Source organism: Zalophus californianus, chromosome 8, assembly GCF_009762305.2.
Source record: "Zalophus californianus isolate mZalCal1 chromosome 8, mZalCal1.pri.v2, whole genome shotgun sequence".
NCBI lineage: Eukaryota > Metazoa > Chordata > Mammalia > Carnivora > Otariidae > Zalophus > Zalophus californianus.
Genome location: NC_045602.1, coordinates 89,291,272 through 89,312,309, shown reverse-complemented (window position 1 = coordinate 89,312,309; position 21,038 = coordinate 89,291,272). Strand labels below are relative to the sequence as shown.

Sequence of the window (21,038 nt, the reverse complement as noted above, 5' to 3'; positions counted from 1 at the left end):
GCCACTGTTGAAAACAGTACGGCAGTTTCTCAGAAAGTTAAAAACAGAACTACCCTATAATCTAGCACTCATACTACTAGGTATTTACCCACAGAATACAAAAATACTAATTCAAAGGCATACATATACCCTGATGTTTATAGCAGCATTATCTACAATAGCTACATTATGGAAATAGCTCAAGTGTACATCCCCTGATTAATGGATAAAGAAGATGTGAGATACACATACACACAATGGAATATTACTTGGTCATAAAAAAGAATGAAACCTTGCCATTTGCAATGACATGGATGGAGCTACAGTGAACAATGCTAAGCGAAATAGAGAAAGACCATACCATATGATTTCACTCATATGTGGAATTTCAGAAACAAAACAAATGAGCAGTGGGAAAAAAAGATAGAGGCAAACCTAGATGCTGACTCTCAACTACAGAGAACAAATTGATGGCCACCAGAGGGGAGGTGGGTGGGAGAATGGATAAAATAGGTGATGGGAATTAAGGAGCGCCCTTGTCATGATGAGCACTGAGTGATGTATGGAAGTGTTGAATTACTATATGTGCACCTGAAACTAATATTACATTGGATGTTAAGTAAGTAAAATTTAAATAAAAACTTTAAAAAAAATGTTACCATTGGGGGAAACTGGTCAAAGTGTTTTAAGAATTTCTCTATATTTCTTACAACTACATGAGTCAGCAATTATCACTAACAGTATCAATTAAAAAAGAATTAAAAAACCCAAGAATGATACACCGCAGCTTGTGTGCTTCCTCCTTAATAATGCATCCAAAGGGCATCTGGGTGGTTCAGTCAGTTAAGCTCCGCCTTCGCCTCAGGTCATGATCCCAGGGTCCTGGGACTGAGTCCCACATCAGGCTCCCTGCTTGGCGGGGAGTATGCTTCTCCCCCTGCCTCTCCCCGCAAGCTCGTGTGCTCTCTCTCTGTCTCTCTCTCTGTCTCTCTCTCTCAACCTCTCTCTCTCTCACATGAATAAATAAATAAATAAATAAATAAATATTCATCCAAAAGCCAGTAAAGGAGACCAAGTATGAAAGGCATCTATGTATGGGGGCAAAAAGAGGACCAGTGTGGGGTTAGTGCAGAAACAGAGTGGGAAGGGTGTTTATGTGTGGGGTAAGGGGAAATTAATCAACAGTAAGTAGATCTTCTGAAGACAGAAAGCAGGCTTCTCACTGCGGGAGATAGGAGTTACAAATATGGAAAGGGAGAAACTAGGATCATCATTAAGTGGGAATTGCATATATGGGGTTTGAATTCATGATTTTCAGTAGATATATATATATAATACTCATGCAACCATATGCATGTGAGTGTGTATGTATATAAGAACATACACACTCCTTAGCTCTATCCATTAATTGTGTCTGGAAGTAGTGACACCCCAGGAGCGGTGGGCACTCTTGGTGCCCAGGTCTTAGTCTCCAAACACCATTCCACAGTAAAGGTGACTGGGGGCTCCTTGTGGGAAGTAGCTGATTACAGGCTGAGGCAGGGGAAGTATTAGATGAACATGGAATATCCGGGGGTACCAGAAAGTAAGGAACTGCTCAAAAAATGATCAGGATCTGTCTGGAGGACCCAGAAACCACTGTGAAGGGACTTTCATTAGCCAACTCTGGGACAATTTGAACACGAAAATAAATACTGATGGTAATGTATTATAACCCACTGAATTAAACAGGATCCTAGGATAATAATATGATGATGGAATGAATAAATAAGTGAACAGAAAAGAAAGCTCTTCCTTATACTAGAATACCAATAAGATTAATTACCAACTGGCTACCATCATAGCAAGAAACAAAGGATGCTAAAATAAGGGGATGAGAGTTTGATGGGGAACAGGGTGTTTACATAATGTCAAAGTATCTACCCATACAATACTCACCAATTACAAAGGGAAAAGTAACCTCACTGCAGAGAAGCCCAGCCAACACCGCCTAACCAGTAATCAAAGCTGACATCACAAGGAATGGGACAAATCATGCTAAAGAGGCATAATCTAAAGGGAACATCATACAAACCAAATGGAGGGCTTCCTACAAAATAACTGCTTGTAATCTTCAAAAGAGACCAGGTCCTAAAAACCAAGGCGTAACCAAGGGAGCCAGGGGACAGCTGGCAAAGCTCAGTGGGGTGGGGGCTCAGATGGCACTTTTGCACCCATGTTAACATCCCAACTTTGAGCCGGGGAAGGGGCGGATGGGTTGGCAACTCACTCTCAGATCTTTCAGAAAAGAGTTCTGTCTTTCCTTTTTGTAAGTGTGAAATTATTTCAAAATAATGAGAAAAGGAGAGTGGTGTCAGCATCATGCAGGTATTGATACCTGACCTGTTTGTTGAGCTCTTCCACTTCAGAGCAGGCCTTTTCCCTGTCTCTCTTTAAAACCTCGATTTCCTTCCTGTTGAAGAAGCAAAATGTACAGTATCACTGACCAGTCAGTTTCTTTTTTTCCCTGTCACTGCCCCCGTAACAGTGGTGGCTCGGGGTGTGCAGCCACAGAAGAGACTCTCACGCCTGCTCCTGGGACCCCAGAGCCACCACTCTGCCACTATTCTCCACCACTGCTGCTGCCCACCCAGCTGGGACCCCAACCCTGGGAACCAGAGGAACACTGCCAGTGCTGTAAGAACCTCCAGGGAATTTCTCAGTCGCACACAGTAACATCTCGTTAGCAAAACACGTGACCGTTCACACCCAGCGGCATAAATAGAACGAAAACAGCCTCGTATCTGCTGGTGTCTCTTGTAAAATGTAAAATTTCCTGACAGCAAATGAGGGAAACAATCGTTTCTTTTTTTTTTTTAAGATGTTATTTATATATTTGAGACAGAGCAAGAGCACAAGCACTAGCAGGGTAGGGGGGTGGGTGGGGACAGAGGGAGAGGAAGAAGCAGACTCCCCGCTGAGCAGGGAGCCTGATGCAGGATCGATCCCGGGATCCAGGGACCATGACCTGAGCTGAAGGCAGACACTTAACCGACTGAGCCACCCAGGCATCCAGGGAAACAATGGTTTCTAGAGGGGAAAAAACTTTTAGATTTCAGAAATGCTGTAATATAATAGCAATCACTTGTTGACCACCTGTTCTGGATGCCATATTTTAATAATCTTTAACTTCATAGTTAAAAAAAAAAAAAAGGTCAAACTGTCCTTGTATAAGACTATGGTAGTGAAAGTAGAAAGTCACTCCCCTTCCACACCAAGGCAGACACTCAACTGGCTGAGCCACCCAGGCGCTTGAACACTCCCCACTTTCCACAGCAATACCTTCAAAGCTCATTGTACAGAGAGCAAAGCGTGTTGTAGACTGGAGTCCAGGCAGAACCATGGAGCCCAGGGCCCTTACCTCTGGGCATCATTTGTCCTTTCTGCAGCTTCAAGCTCTTGCTGAATCCTTCCCAGCTCATTTTTCAACAATGTGTTTTCTTCAGAAAGCCTATCCAACTCGATTCTGCATGAAAAATTGAAAACAACCAGTAAGAGTGGGGACTCTAGGAGCTGGCCACCATATGTAGTTCACATGAGTATGGTCTTGCAGGTGGAAGTCATGGTGGACCCTGCATCATCCCTGGATGGAACAGAGCGCACGGTTCCTTTTCCTTTATGCACTGCTGACATGCTATGGTTTGCGTCTCCCAAGCAACAAGCCACAGAAAATAAAAGCATTCTTAGCTTCTAAAACCATCAATCACACAATCAACTCATTAAGAGTATTCAGCACCTCGGTTCTGTTTACTTCATGTTCACAGCTGACCTGTTACCACATCTCACAACCACTAACTTAAATGAGTGTGCTCGTGGCTGGTATCAATGCACAATGCTGGCTGGGGGTCCTCAGGTTACTGCAAAGGATATTCATCCCCTACCAGAGAACTCTAGCATGGAGCTAAGGAACATGAGGAATCAGAAGACCAAAACATTTTCCTCTTTAGTGAGAGCTACCTGCATTGTACACTCTTCAGGTCACCACTAGGGAGGAGAAAACTGGGGAGATACCCACATCCCTTGTACAGAGAGAGACCTGATGCAAGGTGGATCCTTCAATGGGAAAAAGCAAGCATGAGTAGCTACTACATGAACCAAGTCTGCTTGGAGCCACCTTTGCTTTCTGATACCTTAGAGATCTCCACTTGGGTAACACCACTGACATATGACAGATAAGCAATTTACCAGTAAAGATCACAAATGCAGCTTAAAACCCATATTTGCTGCCCAAGAAATTTATTCTTTTTTTTTTTTAGATTTTTATTTATTTGAGAGAGAGCGCATATGAGCAAGGGGAGGGGCAGAGGGAGAGGGAGAAGCAGACTCCCCACTGAGCAGGGAGCCCGACATGGGGCTTGATCCCAGGACTGAGCTGAAGTCAGACACTTAATGAACTGAGCCACCCAGGTACCCCCACCCCAGAAATTTATTCTTAATAGACATTGGTCTGACATTTGTTCCCCCCCACCACCAATAAGTCCCTACTGGCATTAGCTTCTAATTTTTTCAATCTAAAAATACTCAAAGCCACATGGTCTTGTTATGTTTATTTAATGTAATAGGCTTATAATACCAAGCATAAGTGTGTCCTTCATACACATAAATATAACTTCATTTTATCTCATGAGGAACTAAAGACAAAAATAAAGAAAGGGAAGTCATTGGAATTTTTAAAGCAGCAAACGGTTTCAAGCAGAGGAGAGAAACAAATGAGGTGTGTGTTTGGGAACCGCCACTCTGGCTCCAGGATGGAAAACAAACTGACTCAGTGGCACTACGTGTGTTGGGGCAGTTTCCACTTCAGCTTCCTGGGCCTCAGAGAAGCTGATGGCTGTCCCACCCCATCCCCCTCACCACACCAAGCAACTAGAGCTGTGTGAGACTGACCATACAACGGGTGACTGTCCTCACAGAAGGTAAGGGAAACCTCCAAGGGCCCCCTAATAAAACAAAAGTCTAGATGCTGAAACCCCGGCTGTGAGCAGTGAGCCACACAAATAAAGGGTTACCCTGGCAGCACTGCCATCAGCAGCGTGGAAAAACCACACCGGGCACGCCTACATTAAGCCAGTGCCCTAGAAGGAAGTTCAAGTGGTCCCAGATTAGCAGCTCCCAAGTCTCAGCAAAAGCAGTATCCGCCCTTTCTTCAGAAAGCATCCTCTATTACAGTTCCAGAGATTCCCAGAGATGAACAGCATGTAAACACGAGCTCACAGTCACAATCACCACAACATACATGGAAAAAAGCCACCTCCCAGCAGCAGCAGAAGCAAAACAGCAGACTGGATCCCATAGGAACCTCAGATATTGGAATTGTCAGACACAAACTAAGGATAAAATTGTAAAATGTTTACATAATAAAAAATAAACAAGAAACAAGAAACTATCAAAAATGATCAGACCAAACAGGACAAAACAGGGCTTTTGGAAATGGGGGGGGGAGGCAATGTCAAAATAAAACCTGAATGAGTTAAATGGCAGATTTAAACAGAGCTGAAGGAAGAATTACTGATCTGGAACACAGAGATAGGAAAAAAAGTACCCAGAATGCAACGAGAGAAAAGAAGATAAAAGAGATGGAAGGGAAGAAATGGAGGAAAAGTGAAAATATCTAACATCATACATCTAATTGTAGAGTGAGAGGAGAAGCAATGTTTTAAAAATAATGGCTGAGAAGTTTTCATAAGACACAAATTCAATGGGTACAATGTTTTTCTAAGCAGGATGAGTAGAAAGAAAAACACATCTACGCCCTCTAACCTGACAATTCCATTCTTAGGTACACCCCAATGTAAATGCTCCAAAAGACATGGATAAGAACTTTCTTAGCAGTACTATTTGTGATGACCAAAACTAAACACTATTCAAATGCCCATCCACAAGTGAATGAGTAAACTGTGTTATATTCACACAACAGAACAATCCACAGCAATGAGCTGTATGAATGAACTACAGCTAGAGGTCCTGGATCATCCAGGTGTGCCCAATGTAATCACAGCGTCCTGAAATGTGGAAAAGGGAGGGAGGGGAGTGGGTGTCAGAGTGATGTGATGTCAGGTGGACCTGACCAGTCATTACCAGCTTTAAAGATGGAAGGGGGCCAGAAACAAGGAATGCAAGCAGTCCACAGAGGCTGGAAAACAGAACAGCGATTCTCTTCCAGAGCCACCAAAAAGGAAAGCAACCTTGCCAGCATCTTAATTTTAGTCCAGTCATAACTATTTCAGACTTCTAAGCTCCAAAACTGTAAAATCATAAATTGTGTTGTTTTAAGCCACTAACTTAGTAATAGTGGTAATTAGTTACAGCAGCAATAGGAGACTAATAACAAATACAGAGGAACAACTAGACAGAGTAGACTATCCAATGTAATGGTTGAATCTTTTTTGTTTTTAAAGATTTATTTGAGAGACAGCATGCTCGCAAATAGGGGGAGGGGCAAAGGGAGAGAGAGAATCCTCAAGCAGATTCCCCACTGAGCATGGAGCCAGACTTGGTGTTCTATCCCAGGACCCTGAGGTCATAATCTGAGCCAAAACCAAGAGTCAGGCTCTCAACCGACTGAGCCCCCCAGGTGCCCCCTACCAAACATTTAAAGAAGAAAATGCTAATCCTTCTCAAATTCTTACAGGAAAACTATAGACCAATATCCTCGCCCAAAATTGATGCTAAAATCCTCACAAAATACTAGCAATGATTACTGTTTAATAGATACAGAGTTTCTGCTTGGAATGATGAGAAAGTTTTGGAAGTAGAAAGTGGTGATGGTTTACACATTGTGCATGTTTAATGTCACTAAATTATGTGGTTAAAATGGTCGATTTTACATTATGTATACTTTGCCATGATTTTAAAAAAGTCAATATCCATTGACAGAAAAACTAATTTAAAAAGACTGGTATACTCTTAAAGGATATTAAAGAGATAATAACTAAATGCACACTATGATCCTTGATTAGATCTGGGGTAGGTGAACAATCTAGAAAAAACATACTGAAACAATTGGCAAAATCTGGAAGTGGAGTGCAAATTAAAAATAGCAGTGCATTCGAATTAAATTTCCCACATGTGATAACAATACTGTGGATATGCAGGAGAACGTCCTTGTTCTTACAAAATAACATGTTGAAATATTTAGCAGTAAAATGTCATAATGTCTGCAATTATCTCCAATGATTCAGAAAGAATTTAAAAAGGGTGGGTGTGGAATTGTGTATAGAGTAAAAGAGCAACAGAAGAGGTGACCGTGGATGAATTCGGTTACGTGGGCATTCAGGCCACTTCTGTTCTCTAAGCTACTGGCAGAGATTCTTTCACAATCCAAATCTGGTCATGTCACTCTGCACTTTGCTTTCTCCTTGATAAAGACCCAAATCTTCACCATGGCTTTTAAGGTCCTGCAGGTCTGAGCTCTGCCCAGCCAAGGGGCCTATGGTTGGTGTGGGTTTGGAAGGTGGTCCCATGTGTTTTCTTACAAGTGACCACAAGGGAGTTGTGGCCAGGGGTCCACTGGCTGGTGCTGGGGATAGACCTGCCCTCAGAGAGCAGGGGCTGGGCGCCCAGCTTGGGGAGTGAGGGATGCCAGTGGGCTCAGGGGGCACCTGCATGTTGCTGAGCCCAGTAGACTCCTTCAGGCTGCAGGTCTTGTATGAATTGGCCTCTCAAGAGCTCTGGAGACAAGTGTTCCTCTCTCCTTGCAGGATTCTTCCCCTAAAGACACAACTCCTTGGTTTCCCCTTCCTCTGAGGGCTCCTTCCTCAACCCTCCACCTACCTCACTCCTCAGGACACACCACAGGCTCCTCAAGTGTAACTGAATCCTGCCCTCCCCACTTCTTGGTCAGTGGCATTTATGGGGAGTCCTCTGAGTGCTCTGTGACCCATTTCCAATCTCCCTGTGAAAATCCCATCCTCCTGTAACCCATCAACTTGGCCTCGACACTCCTCTGCCAGTTGACTCCCTGCACCTCTGATGCTATCACTCTGGTCCCCAGCAACTGTCACTTCTTACCTGGACATCTGCAGTAGCCACCTCCCCCTGCCCTCCACCCACCTCTTCCTACACACCCACCCCACAACCCCTGCAATCCACCCTTCTCGGTTTCCCTGGCTAACCAAGAGCATGTTTCCACAGTTGCCCGGCTCAGGGCCCCAGCAGCCTGCCCCTCAAACACCCTCCCCATGCCCACAAGAGCTGGTTCCTATCCACATTCCCCTCTGCACAGCCATCTCCTTATTCCCCAAAGCCCTCTAACCTGGGCAAAGCCTGCTCCTGCCCCAGGTCCTCCTCCGCCTTCCCAGATCTGAACACCTCACCTCCCAGAAAACTACCGGCTCGAATTTGGGCTGGTCATTTCTATATACTCCCTTAGGCTTTCACCATTTGTGCACATGTCCCTAGAAAATGTACATGGTCTCAGCAGCATGGCCTTTAAGTTTCCTCATATTTGAAACAGGGCAGCGAGTTTCTTCCTGACACTGAGACACGCAGGAAGCACGGCACCTCCCCCAGAGGCTGAAAGCCGTAAACCTGTCTTGCACCCTGCTGCTATCCCTAGCTGGACCCCCACATAGAAGATGCCCCGTAATCACTGTCAAGGAGTGAAGACCCTCCTGAGACTACAACTGTGACTTTAGCTGTGGGGTCAACAGGAAGGGAGTGAGACTCAAGGTGCGGGGCTGCTTCTGCGCCTAAGGCCCCTCCATGTGTGTGCCTGGGGCCTGCCACAGACTTGTGTGCAGAACAGGTACCCACGGTGTGTCCGCAGGGCCCAAGACCATCCTCTGTGTGTCAGAGACTTGCTATTGGAGCATCCAGGATAGTAAGTGTTCTACATTCATTTCATGCTCCATGCCCTTTGGGGGCACGGCACCCTCTGCACTTCATGGGTGACAAAATCTAGAAGTCAGGCCACTATAAATAAGGTGCTCTGGTTTAGAGACACCCACATAAGAGGCAGGGACATCAAGTAATGGCACCTCTAGGAGGTGAGGAGGTCTGGTGCCTAGGAGGCTTCTAGCTATGCTAATATTTTTTCTTAAGCTGGGTGGTGCCTTGACATTTCTTCCTTTTGGTTTCATGTCAATCCCACATAATCTTTTTTCTCAATGAAGCTAACTGCCCGTGGTCACCCAGCTAGCAGGAGCTGATGCCTGAGGGGGACTGTAGGGCTCTCTGAACTTGGCCCACATACCAACATCTCCAGGCCATCTCCCCAGCTTGAGGCTTCCCCTGAAGGCATCAACTGCAGCACCATCTTGAACCCCCCTGGGCACTCATGCCCCACCCCCAGCCTCCCAGGTGTCTGGGCTGGACAGCCTCCTCTGTTGCTCCACTCAGAAAGCTCAGGAACTTGCAGTTCAAGGACAGTGCCTGGCACACATGCTGGCAGGGCAAAGTAGTGGGTCCTGCTCAAAGTCAGCAGGAAGAGGGCTCAGGCGACCCAGAACTGAAGCAGGGTTCCAAGCACAGTCTGTCTTTGTCCTTGTGAGACCAGCTAGAACTTCCTAAGGACAGGAGCAAGGGACACCAAGGCCAGCTGAACTGCCCAGAATGGCCCAGCTCTGCCCTCACCCACTCACTGGGCGTGTGTGGCCTGTGGGATGCCCCAGGGTCGGGGCCCGGCTTATGACCACTGCACAGGCATGAGGGTTACATAACCCCCATCAGCAGCTGTGACGAGGCCCATGCAGTGGAGCCAGAGGTGAGAGGTTAGAGGGTATATAGCCTGACATTCTAAGAATGGGTAGAAACCAAACCTGTTGTTCTCTCTTGAATCTGCGTCTTTCTCAAGAGCCCGAACGACATCTTCCAGCTGCAGAAGTTTGGTTTTCATGTCATCCTTCTCTCTTTCCAGGGCTGTGTTGGCCTCTTCCTCCTGCAGGGCCTCAAGCTGCTCCTGCCCGGCCACTTGGGGGCCAGTGAGGTGGGGTTGGGAGAGCGAGGTGCCCTCCTTGGCCTTGTCCCTGCTTTGCTGCAGCTCCTGCTCCAGGGTGCTCTCCCCATGCTGGCCCTGCTCCTCCATGGCCTGCCCCTGGCTGCCTGTGGGGGCCAGCCCCTCACTCAGGTGCCCAGCTTGCTCCAGAACGGCCAGCTGCCTCTCAGTCTCTCCTCTGCCCACTGGTGGGGGCTGGGCTGGTAAGGCATCTCCTTCTGTTCCCCAGAGCTGCTCCTGGGCTTCAGTCTGGGTCACACCAGCTGAGCTGCTGGCAAGAGGCACTGGCTCCTCCAGAACCGCTCTCCTGTCCACCCCACATGGGTGCACTTGTGCCCGCCTCTCGGGGGGAGCAGAAGCCACCTCTTCAGCAACGAGCACATGCCGACCATCCTCTCTGAGGCCAAGGCTCTCCAAGGGCCCTCTGCGGGCCAGAGCAGGGGCTAGGGCTGGGCTCTGCCGGGCATCCACATGCCTGCACCTGGTTTGCCCATGGCCACGTCCATCGCCAGGTTCCAGCCAGGCCAGTGGCTGCTCCCTCCTGCCTGCACCCTCCTGCTCACGACCTGCCACAGCTGGCCTATCCCTCCAGCAGGCCCACAGCATGTCTGTTGCCCATACAGGCCTTCCTACTTGTTTCCTACAGGTGAGCTCCAGCTTCTCCTCCTCCAGGGCAGAGAACCTGCAAAACTCTGCCTGTTCCTTGCCTACCAGCTCCTGCAGCTTCCGCTGCTGACTTTCCCAGCGTGGGTGGGGCTCCTCCCCCCTGCCCGCCCTCCGCTCCTTCTCCTGGTCATGCTGCTCTGTCACCTCGTGGACTTGCAGCAGGGCTCTCTGGAGCACCTCTTCCTTCTCCTGCTGAGGCTGCAGCGCAAAGTGCTTACAATGGGCAGCCTGCTGGGCTTCCATCCTTGAGAGCTCGTAGTTCAGAGCAACTTCAGCCTCTTTCCTACAGAAACAGAGCATGTCACAGGCACTATGGGCACAGCTCAGGCCCAGTCCTACCCCCAGGTTGGAAAGGCCTCCCCACGGGCTCCTCTTGTCCTGACCACAGACCTCCTCTTCCTGGCCTGCTCTGTCCCCTCACCCTCATGCACCCCAGCGTTCCATCCATGCCCTGCGACCCTCCGTAGAGGGTCTATCAGAAGATCTGCCCTCAGTAGGGATGGGTTCTACATACAGAAGCTGACACGAAACCATTCACACATATGACTGTTAAGTGTAAGTTGATTATAAGTAAACCGGATAAAAATTTAGTATCTGAGTCATATGGGCCACATGTCCAGGGCTCAGCAGCCACGTGTGGCCGGAGGCTGCCATCATGGACAAAGAAGACACAGGATGTGTCCCCCATCACAGGAAGTACTAAGGACAGTGCTGGTCTAAAACTTTCATGAGATGTGTGGCTCTCACCTACAGTTAAAAGCTACCCTTGAAAATTTGGTAAGTTGCTGGGCACCAGGCCTTCACAGCCCTGGGAGAATGGAGTCCCAGCTGAGGTGAGGGCACTAAGGACATGCTCTTTGTGGCTGGTGCCAGCCTGAGAACAGGACATGTGGCCGGATGTGGCTCTAGGTCCAGCCTGAGGAAGGACTGTGAACAGGAAGCAGGTCCTCCAGATGGATGGCACAGGCTGGTGGAAGGGGCTACCCTGCACCGGCCCATCTGCTGCCAGTAGGGTCTAGAGGGACTTGGGTCAAGTCCCTTATTGCATAGCTCTGGGGTTTAAGAGAAAATAACTTAAAGCTCAGAGGAAGCACATGACTTAAAAATGACCTTTATCATCCTGTAGGAGAGTGACAATTCCCGTCAGCCCCCAAGGGCCCAGGGCCCTTCCACTGGCGTCATATGGAGTACAGGGAGGAAGGAGCACCCACAGACTTGGGGGGGCAGTCTGGTTCTTTCATAGCACATCCTACGTACTTGGGCTAACTCCAATCACTGAGCCAAAGGGGAGAGCACACCCCACCCAGGTTGGAGGGCATGGTCTCTACATAAAGGCTGTCAACATCCTGCAATCAGGGGGTGAACGAGGCCACATGCACTCAGCTCCAACACCAAACCCCACCGAGCCCTACATAAGCCCTCTGTGAGGAGCACGGTGCAGTGGGCTACTCCACTGTGAGCTATCCGCTCAGCCCTGGGTCAACATATGCTGGGTGTAGTCATCCCCTCCTGAACTGGATGGGTCCAAGACTCCCCACAAGACACGGAGGGGCTGATTGACCAGCGCCACGGCTAAGATAACTGGTCATTTCACTCTACCAAGTCAGACCCACTTGACAAGGAATGAACACATGGGTATTTCTCATGTCACTATGACACTGTTCGACACAAAATGCCATATCCCAGTTTTCCAAATAAACCTTTCCTCTCCTTTGCTCACACCTTTTGGCCTTTCCAAGAATCTCACCAACCCAAATTTTTTGTTTTTCCCATTGTTTTAGGGGTTTTAGACCTTCCATCCATCTGCTCATGTGCTAGAAAATTAGAATGAGATATTAAAGGAAGAACATACTGACCTTTGCAAGTGTGAGGCAAAATTCTACAAGGAATTTTAACTCTTAAGCTCTAGTTAACAGATATTTTTAATACGAAGGGACAATCCTTACCCGATGACCTGTTCTTTCTTTTTTTGAAAAAATATTTTATTTATTTATTATTTTGGGGGGGAGTGCACTGTGAGCATGAGGAGGGGAAAAGAGAGAGGAAGACAGAGAATCTCAAGCAGATGGCACTGAGCATGAAGTCTGATCTGGGGCTCGATCCCGTGTCCCTGATATCATGACCTGAGCCAAAACCAAGAGTCTAACACTTAACTGACTGAGCCACCCAGGTGTCCCTGACCTGTTCTTTCAATGCTCACCTACCTGCCCTGAGAAAAAGCACCCCGTTAGCAGGTGCTATGATTCTGAGCAGTTTCCTGATGCAGTTTCAAATCCGGGTTCTTGGCAAGAACCCCTAACCGTAAGACCCTGAAAGGACGCAGTGCCTGACCTGACTCGCTGCAGCTCGTTCCGATGCCACTGGTGCTGCCCCTGCTCCAGTGGGTCCTGCTTTTGGGCCAGCCGCCCGGCAGGGCCAGACAGCGCCTGCATGCAGCACTGCCCCAACCCCGCCCTCTCCGGCGGAGGGCCACAGGCCGCCCACTGGAGCTGGTCCTGTAGGCCTCGGATGAGCTCCTGAGACTTCCCGAGCAGCACCTCCAGGTCGGCCCTCCGGCACTCCAGCACGTGGACCTCAAGCCTGAAGGCCTGCTGCATCTGCTCCCTCTCCTTCGTGAAGTCTCTCCTCATCAGCTCCATTTCCCTCTCGTAGGAATTTACCTGAAAAGAGAAATGTGAGCAGTGTCCATCAGGAGGTCCTGAAAATGACTTACCGGGCAACACAACACAGAAATACCAGACTTCTAGGCATGACACCCAAAGAATGGTGGCCCAGACCCAAAGCAGTGCACAGTCCTGTGAACCAGAAAGAGCGGCACTAAGGACAGTGGAGTCTCTCCCACGGCACAGTGTGGCCTTGGGCTTCCCTTGTCTTCCATAACCTTCACAAGGGCCCCAGGAGGCAGGTCCAGCAGGTGGGGAATGGAGACTGGGATCACACTGGGCCAGGCGCTTGGCCAGGCCACCCGGAGGGCAGACAGTGGGACAACTGAGAGAACTGGGGAGCCTTCATGAGACCAGGGGTGGCTCTGAACATCCTCCAGCCCCCAGGGCACGGCTACTGCAGGAGTTTCCAGCTAATGCATCCCAGGGAGCCCAGAGGCACAAGCATAGGACAGGCACTCCCACCCTGCTGCTACTCTTACACCTGATAACAAATCATGGAAACAAGTCGTGGACATGTCTCTTAACAAAACCCCACCACGATCTGCTAACAGAGAAGAAGACAAGTTCATCTAGAAAGACAGACTCAGCCAGGGTCCTGGTCACAAGGCCACGGAGTACCCCACAAAGGACAACCCCAGGGTCGCATCAGCTTAGAACACAGATGGGAGCTCTGATTCCCTGATGGCAGAGTGGGCAGCAAGGTCTGGCCTCAGTGCAACGACCCCTATGACACTTGGATACATATAACCCCGTTCCCTCCCTTTACTGGTCATTCTTTATCTCCTGCCTCCTTCCAAAGAAGGTGTGAGGCAAAATGTTCATTTTCTTTACATTTCCCCACAATCTCCTGTTCCCCTAAGAGGGCTTCCTAAGGGGCGCAGGATCTAGGACACACGTGTGCATGTGCAAACGTGCACAGCCGAGCAAGGCTTTCCAGCGCACAGCAGGAAGCTTCTCTGTATCCCTGTGGCCGCCCTCACTCCCCCTGACCTTGGTCTCCAGCTGGATCTTGAGGTCTTGGCAGTGTTCCTTCACCTGCTCCATCATTATCTCTGTTTCTAAACTCACTGGAATGGAATCACCAACAAATGAGATGATGCCTGCAAACAAGGAGACATTCCTGTTTCTGTCCTGCCGAGGATGCCATAGGCCGTTCCCAGCCCTCCAATCCAACATTTGGCCGGCACTGAGTATTCAGCCCAGTCATTTGCCACCATGCCCCTGACCACGCACAACCCTCCATGGGCCTTTTCTGCAAGAGGAATGCTGTGCTGGCAGAGACAGCCAACCCTCGTGGGTTTCCACAAGCAATCTACTATGCTTAGCTCTCAAGGTAGGAGCTCTTCAGAAATCAGCATTCCGAGCCTTTGCCAGAACACACATTACCCAAAGATATAACCAGGAGGCTCCCTGCAAGATCTGTCAGGACCTTGGATTCCCTAAAAGATGCTGTACATGGTACGTTTACTGCCCCCTAAATTCTGTTCCCCGATGATGCCAAGCACATAGAGGAACTGGGAAGACCGAGCAACGAGTGTGACCTGTGGCAGACAGTCAGTGCTTTACGACGAGACACTATGAGCCTTATTTTTTCAAGCTTTTTATTCTAGCTATGCCCTTTTCTTAGAGACTTTATGCTACTATTACATGATAATAACATGGGTTTTCAACAAATATGTTAAACACAGTAAATACTCATAGAGCCAAAGTTCTAACAGATCACAGGAAAGAGTATATGAGTGACCCCTTGTTCCAGAGGATTCTCCTCACTGACCATGTCAGACATCCCTGCAGCTCATTTTGCGAGGAGCCTGTGGAACCGCAAGTACCCCCCAGGGCACCAGGCATTTCTGGTGCTACTAACATGCCAAAGGGCTGACTCAGAATGTGAGTTTTGGCCACTGCTCAGGTTTTGTGCTGGTCTGGGGCTGGGGAAGTGAAGGGAGATGATACATGCCTTAACGATTTGCCATGAAAAAAAAAAACGACAGAGTGAGGGCAATGGGGCTGACAGAAGTCAGGATAAGCACCTCAGGAAAGCAAGTAGCCCCTGTCCTGTAAACCTGAGCTGCCACCTAGTTCTGGCCAAGTAGGCCCAGGTGCACAGGCAGCTGGTAGGAGTGGCTCCAGCTGGAAGCACTGAGGGCACAGCCGCCAGGACCTCACAGCCCTTCTACCAAAACTCTCCTGTGGCAGCAGAGCCCTCCTCCTTTGAAGGGGCAGACGGGACTTCTGTGTTCAGATGGAGGGCAGTGGGGGTGCAAAGGGGAAGAGAACGGGCCCTAGTGCGGACACAGAGGCTGAGGCTGCCTTCTGGTGCCACAGTCCAAGGTCTTCTGGACAAGGGCCACCCAAGGTATGGGTCCCTAGCTCTGCGCTGATCCCTGGGTTATGGTTGGTAGCTCTTGACAAGGGTCCCATGTTCTGTGCATCCCACACTCCTCCAGGGACAAAGGGAGGTAGCAATCCTCTCCCCCTTCCCTGTGGCCAGGCTGCCCACCTGGCCATGTGTAACACTAATCTGGGGATGTGATGTTGTCCAGTGTGCTGGCTGTACCCCAACACCTCCCAGCTGAGGACAGTCAGGACAGCAGGCCTTGGAAGTCATCAGACTCCACTAAAGAAGATGCTGTGACGGTATCCCCTTAAGGGACTGAGGAAGCTAGACCCAGTGGACAGAAAGCCCCACTTGGTTCCCATGTCGGCTCTCTTAGGTACAAACTTTATTCTTTTTTTCAAGATCTTATATATTTTATTTAAGAAAGAGGGAAAGAGAAAGACAGAGAGGTAGAGAGACCATGTGCAGGGGGAGGGGTGGAGGAAGACGGAAAGAATCTCATGCAGACTCCGTGCTGAGTGAAGAGCCCAAGGCTGGGCTCAATCTCATGACCCTGAGATCATGACCTGAGCCAAAATCAAGTTTTAATTGACTGAGCCACCCAGGTGCCCCCCTTTTTCCTGTTTCATTAAGTAAACAGCTTTAGGACAATATAGGAACTCTGACTGCTCTCAGGGTTGCAGATGAGAACAGATGGCAGAACGGGCTGACTCTGCTGTGGTACATGGTCAGTGGAGGTAGCCACGTGGCTGGGGGTGGGGCAGTCCCCGTGGTCCCCAGAGGCCCGCCACGAGCAGCGGTGCGCATGGAACCACATGCAGCATGTGAATTTGCATAGTGCCCACCCCATGCAACTTCCAGGAAAGGTGGCCATCAGCCAAACCCACCCTGTCCTCCAGAAGGACCATGGAAACCTGAAGGATAGCTATGGCATCTGAACTCTACCTCCAATTCTAGTCTCTAGAAGGAGCCAATAACACTTAAACAGAGGGCACTGCGCCTCTTGGTGCCTGGAGCTTGTCCCAAACCTCATAGGCTAAAGAGTTAAGAAGCATGAAGCCCTGGTCTTTATTGTCAAGTAACTCCTTCATCATCAGTGCTGTGCACAGGCAGGTGCAGCTGGCCCTTCCAGGGTGCCACAGCCGCACCCCACCTCGACCCTTTCCACACCATCCAGGGAGTAAACATCAGCCCTGTCTGCTGCAGTCCACATGAGGCCTCTGTGAATACCAGGAGTCCCTGACACATTTTACACATTTACCTTCCCTCTCTGAGAGCTGTCACAGACCCAAGACCAGACGTCGTGCTCTGGGCAGGGCTGGGAGACCACCACCCTGCTCACTTCCAGCCTCCCCTCTCCTCCCTTCCCTCGATGACTATGTCCGACCCATGCTGAACGCTCATCCTAGGGCATCTCTCTGGATCCTCCCCATGACCCAAGAGGCCCACTAGGACATGCCTGTCCGGAGGTCACTACCAGGTCATCATAACCTTCACCACTCTACCCAAATGGTAAAACCCTTACCATCCTCTACCTCCCTTGGGGCTTTGGGTATTGTCCCTGGCCTTGGGTTACAGGCCCTTCTCCCACATGTGGCAGTCCGAAGGGCATGTGATCCCTTGGAGGCCTGACATGCCGGGCAGCTGGTCCCCCCTCCTGCAGAGTCCCCCAGGACCAGAGGGAAGCTCGTGCAGTGGGGGAAGATAGATACCCACTGCCACCAGCCTCTGCTTTCCCACAGAAGGAGCGCACGAGCTGTCACGTCCCAGGACTGGGCTCCTACCTGCTGGCCCATGTTCAGGGGGCAGCCGTTCCTCTGGCTGTGCGTGGGGCTGACCATGCCAACTCGGGGGCAGCTGTGCTCGCAGGCCTTCCAGTGCAGCCTGCAGCTCGTCGTTGTGGTCCTGCAGGTCCTGTGGGGTAGAGCCAGACACCCCCTGCAGCCAGTGTGGCCGCCTGAGGGGCAGTGAGGAGCGGGGCAGTGTAGAGCCAGCCCGCCGAGGGAGCAGTCCAGCACACAACACTTAAAACTGCATTCCTGTTTCCTAAGGACAGGTGAGCCAAACGAAAGCAGGGGTCACTTCTCGACCTTCTAGTACCCTGCACCACTTTCGAGCACTCGATATACAGAAGGGGCTCAGAAAAAAATAGCGGAGTGGAAACTGAAGAGAAATGTAGAAAATACAGAGAACCATTAACAGCTGAAACTCCAGTGATGTGACGTGGGTGTGAGGCAGCAATGTCCCAGGATATGTCCTGGGATTCTTTCCTCTGCTGCTGTTGAATCTGCAAAGGGTTCTTTCTACAGCTACTGAGCCAAGAGGATACCAGGTACTTCAGACCAAGGGCTACAGAACAAAGATGATCTTACCAAACAGGATGATATCTGAGTGAGCACGCACCCTGGGGGAAGTGGGGGGACTTGGGAGGGGGTCATGAAAACTTCAGAGGAAGGGCCTCATTTGCAACCAGCGTAATTCTGTCCACACGTGAAAGAAACACATCTCAACAAGCACACCTGTCACCTGATGTTTAAATGGCTAAAAAGGGTAGAGTTTATAGCCACTTTCTCAGACAGTCCCACAGCTAGCACACCATAGCCGTGTGTGTTGCCGTGTCCACTCCTGACTCTGGGTCTATGTCCCCCTGCCCTGGAAGCCCAGCAGGCCTCTGACTGCCCCAGCCTGCAGGATGGCAGAAGTGATGCTCCGTCTTCCAAGGGTGCAGCTTTTAGCCAGCTTCTCCTTTTGGGATAGCCCATCTAGCCAAGACCACATAGACAGGGCTGGGGGCCCAGCCCCCGGCACATCCACAAGCCTCCACATCCCTCACTAGTTTTTTAATCCTATTTGAGTTTCCTTTCCAGACGGCTCTCATTGAATAAACCTCAGCTTCCCAAAACTGTTCCTGAAGGCCAGCGCCTGGCCTGTGGCTACATTCCCCCCAGAGAAGGAGCCTCTCACTGACAGTTCTACGCAGTGGGAGAAGGGATGGGTTCTGCACAGATCTCACAAGAAGCACAGATTCACACAGGGTCATTGTACCTTGTTCAGAATCTCCTAGACAAACAAACAATTTTCCCCATGGAGGAAGCAGTTCTGTCTGGGGGGAAAGGGCAGGGCAGAAAGTAAGAGCTTTGGGACAAGTGTGCAGAGCAGAGCGTGGACCCCCTGGTTCCTGACACAGCCTGTGGTTGCTGCTGCTCTAGCCCTGGGATGTCTAAGAAGGCAGCACTCACTGCATAGGCCACCGAGCATCTCAGGTGCAGTGAGTCTGAATGAGGTGTGCTGTAGCCTAAAATCTTCGCTGAATTTCAAAGACTGGATTCCAAAAAAACGGATATAATGGTAACACTGTAGAAATTAAAGATTTTATTTATTTATTTGACACAGAGAGACACAGAGAGGGAACACAAGCAGAGGGGATGGGAGAGGGAGAAGCAGGCTTCCCGCTGAGCAGGGAGCCCGATGCAGGGCTCGATCCCAGGACTCCGGGATCATGACCTGAGCCGAAGGCAGACGCTTAACAACTGAGCCACCCAGGCGCCCCTGTTTTAACATTCTTTAATGTGCCTATGGAAAAGCTTAAAATTACATGTGTACCTTGTATGGGGTATTTTGAAAACATACACACATCCCACAAATTCAGCAGTGCCAAAAAGCAGGTTTTCTTAGGTGCTATGCAGGGCATAGACGTCCCTGCTCGGAGGACACAGCAGGGAGCATCACCAGTTCTAACTGATGAGGGTGACATGCACAATCCTGGGCACGAGCCGTGGGCCCCAGCTCTACACAAGGGTTGTCTGGTGGGGCTGGGGAGCCAGGCACCTATTTCCACAGGGACTCACATTTACTTGGGGGGCCTATGAGTGCCAAAGGTACTACTGTATCAGCCAGGAAAGGCAACAAGTCCATTGCCATGATCCTGCAGTACTAAGGGTCTGAGGGGAGGGTGGGACTTCAACAGCAGCACTGGGAAGCATCAGAGAGGAAGGGGGTGCCAGCAGGCTGACTGGGGCTACAAGCTAGGCCTAAGTAAGCACACACATAAAGGGGAGATGAAGAACCACCCAGGGATGGATAATGGTGGGGACGTCAGTCAGGGGTTGGTGTGTGTGTCAGTCCATTTGGGCTGCTATCACAAAATACCACAGACAGGGCTTATCAAGAACAGAAATTTAGTTCTCGTAGTTCTGGAGGTTAGAGTCCATGACCAAAGTGCAGATTTAGTGTCTGGTGAGGGCTTCCTGGGTCGGAGACGTCTTTTCTTGCGTCCTTACATGGTGGGACAGATGGGGGAGCTCTCTGGGACCCCTTACGTAGAGCACGAATACCTTTCACTGGGCTCCACCCTCATGACCTAATGACCTCCCAAAGGCCCACCACCTCCTAACACAGTCACATTGCAGGACTAGGCGTCAACGTATGAATTTGGGGACACACAAGCATCACATCAGTAACTGGAAATGCAGAAAGGGAAAATCTGCATTTGGGGTTTCTGACCAAGGACACGCTCCTCCATTACAATGTCCACCCAAGGCAACCGCAGAAACATGAAACCACAGAGAACTCTGATTAACATTTTACACTCCCTTTTAACCAAAGGCAGCCTCACCGAGGAAATGGAGAGAGCTGAAGGAAATGACAAAAAGCTAAAATGGCAGTTAAGTAGAAAGAGGATTTGGCAACAAGGGAAAGCATGGTTTCCTTGCTAACAAATATCCTGGTCACAAAGTACAGGGAAATGCTGAGCAGTGACTTTAGAAAGGCTGGATGATGCCCTGTGCGGAAGGCTGAAGGTTGTCTCTACCTCTGGAGACTGACCGTAAAAACACCGTCAGCCCAGAAGCATTGATGCTCCAGTAGCAAACAGCAGAGAAGCAGGACTCCTCTGGCTCACGGGAGAATTCCAAGGGTCAGCTGATAGGTGTGGAGTGGGTACTGGGCTTGGGAAATCATCATTTGGCAATCACTGTGGTAAAGACTGAAGTGGACACTAAATCCAGGGAAAATTCTAATGAAGAGTAGGATGTTTATGTGGTCTTTATGTGTCTCCCCACTGACTGATCATTAGTTGCACTGGAGGGAAAAAAAAAAAAAAAACCAGTAATTATACAGTGGGGAAATTAGGTAACACCTTGACCAGGTGATCAAAAATTAACATCACCTATGCTGTCCCACTGAGAACACATAATCTCAATTTAATCCAAAGGAAATATCAGAAAAAGACAAAATAAGAATGTTTAAAAATATCACTTTTAAAAATACCCATGTCAGGGGCGCCTGGGTGGCTCAGTCATTAAGCCTCTGCCTTTGGCTCAGGTCATGATCCCAGGGTCCTGGGAACAAGCCCCGCATCGGGCTCCCTGCTCGGCGGGAAGCCTGCTTCTCCTTCTCCCACTCCCCCAGCTTGAGC

General features: G+C 49.6%; 1 protein-coding gene across 7 annotated transcripts in view; it reads right to left on the bottom strand.

Moving 5' to 3' along the window:
* NINL (ninein like) overlaps positions 1-21,038 on the bottom strand; it is a 170,654-nt gene that overhangs the window by 20,679 nt on the left and 128,937 nt on the right. For 5 of the 7 annotated variants that reach the window (XM_027621880.2, XM_027621882.2, XM_027621881.2 and 2 more), the window contains 6 exons: positions 17,407-17,536; positions 14,275-14,384; positions 12,950-13,278; positions 9,777-10,901; positions 3,380-3,484; positions 2,362-2,431 (listed from right to left, as the gene is read on the bottom strand). In XM_027621880.2, coding sequence (XP_027477681.1) covers positions 2,362-2,431; positions 3,380-3,484; positions 9,777-10,901; positions 12,950-13,278; positions 14,275-14,384; positions 17,407-17,536 — 1,869 coding nt within the window. The remainder of the gene's footprint in view (positions 1-2,361; positions 2,432-3,379; positions 3,485-9,776; positions 10,902-12,949; positions 13,279-14,274; positions 14,385-17,406; positions 17,537-21,038) is intronic. The other 2 variants (XM_027621884.2, XM_027621885.2) reach the window with 1 other exon arrangement.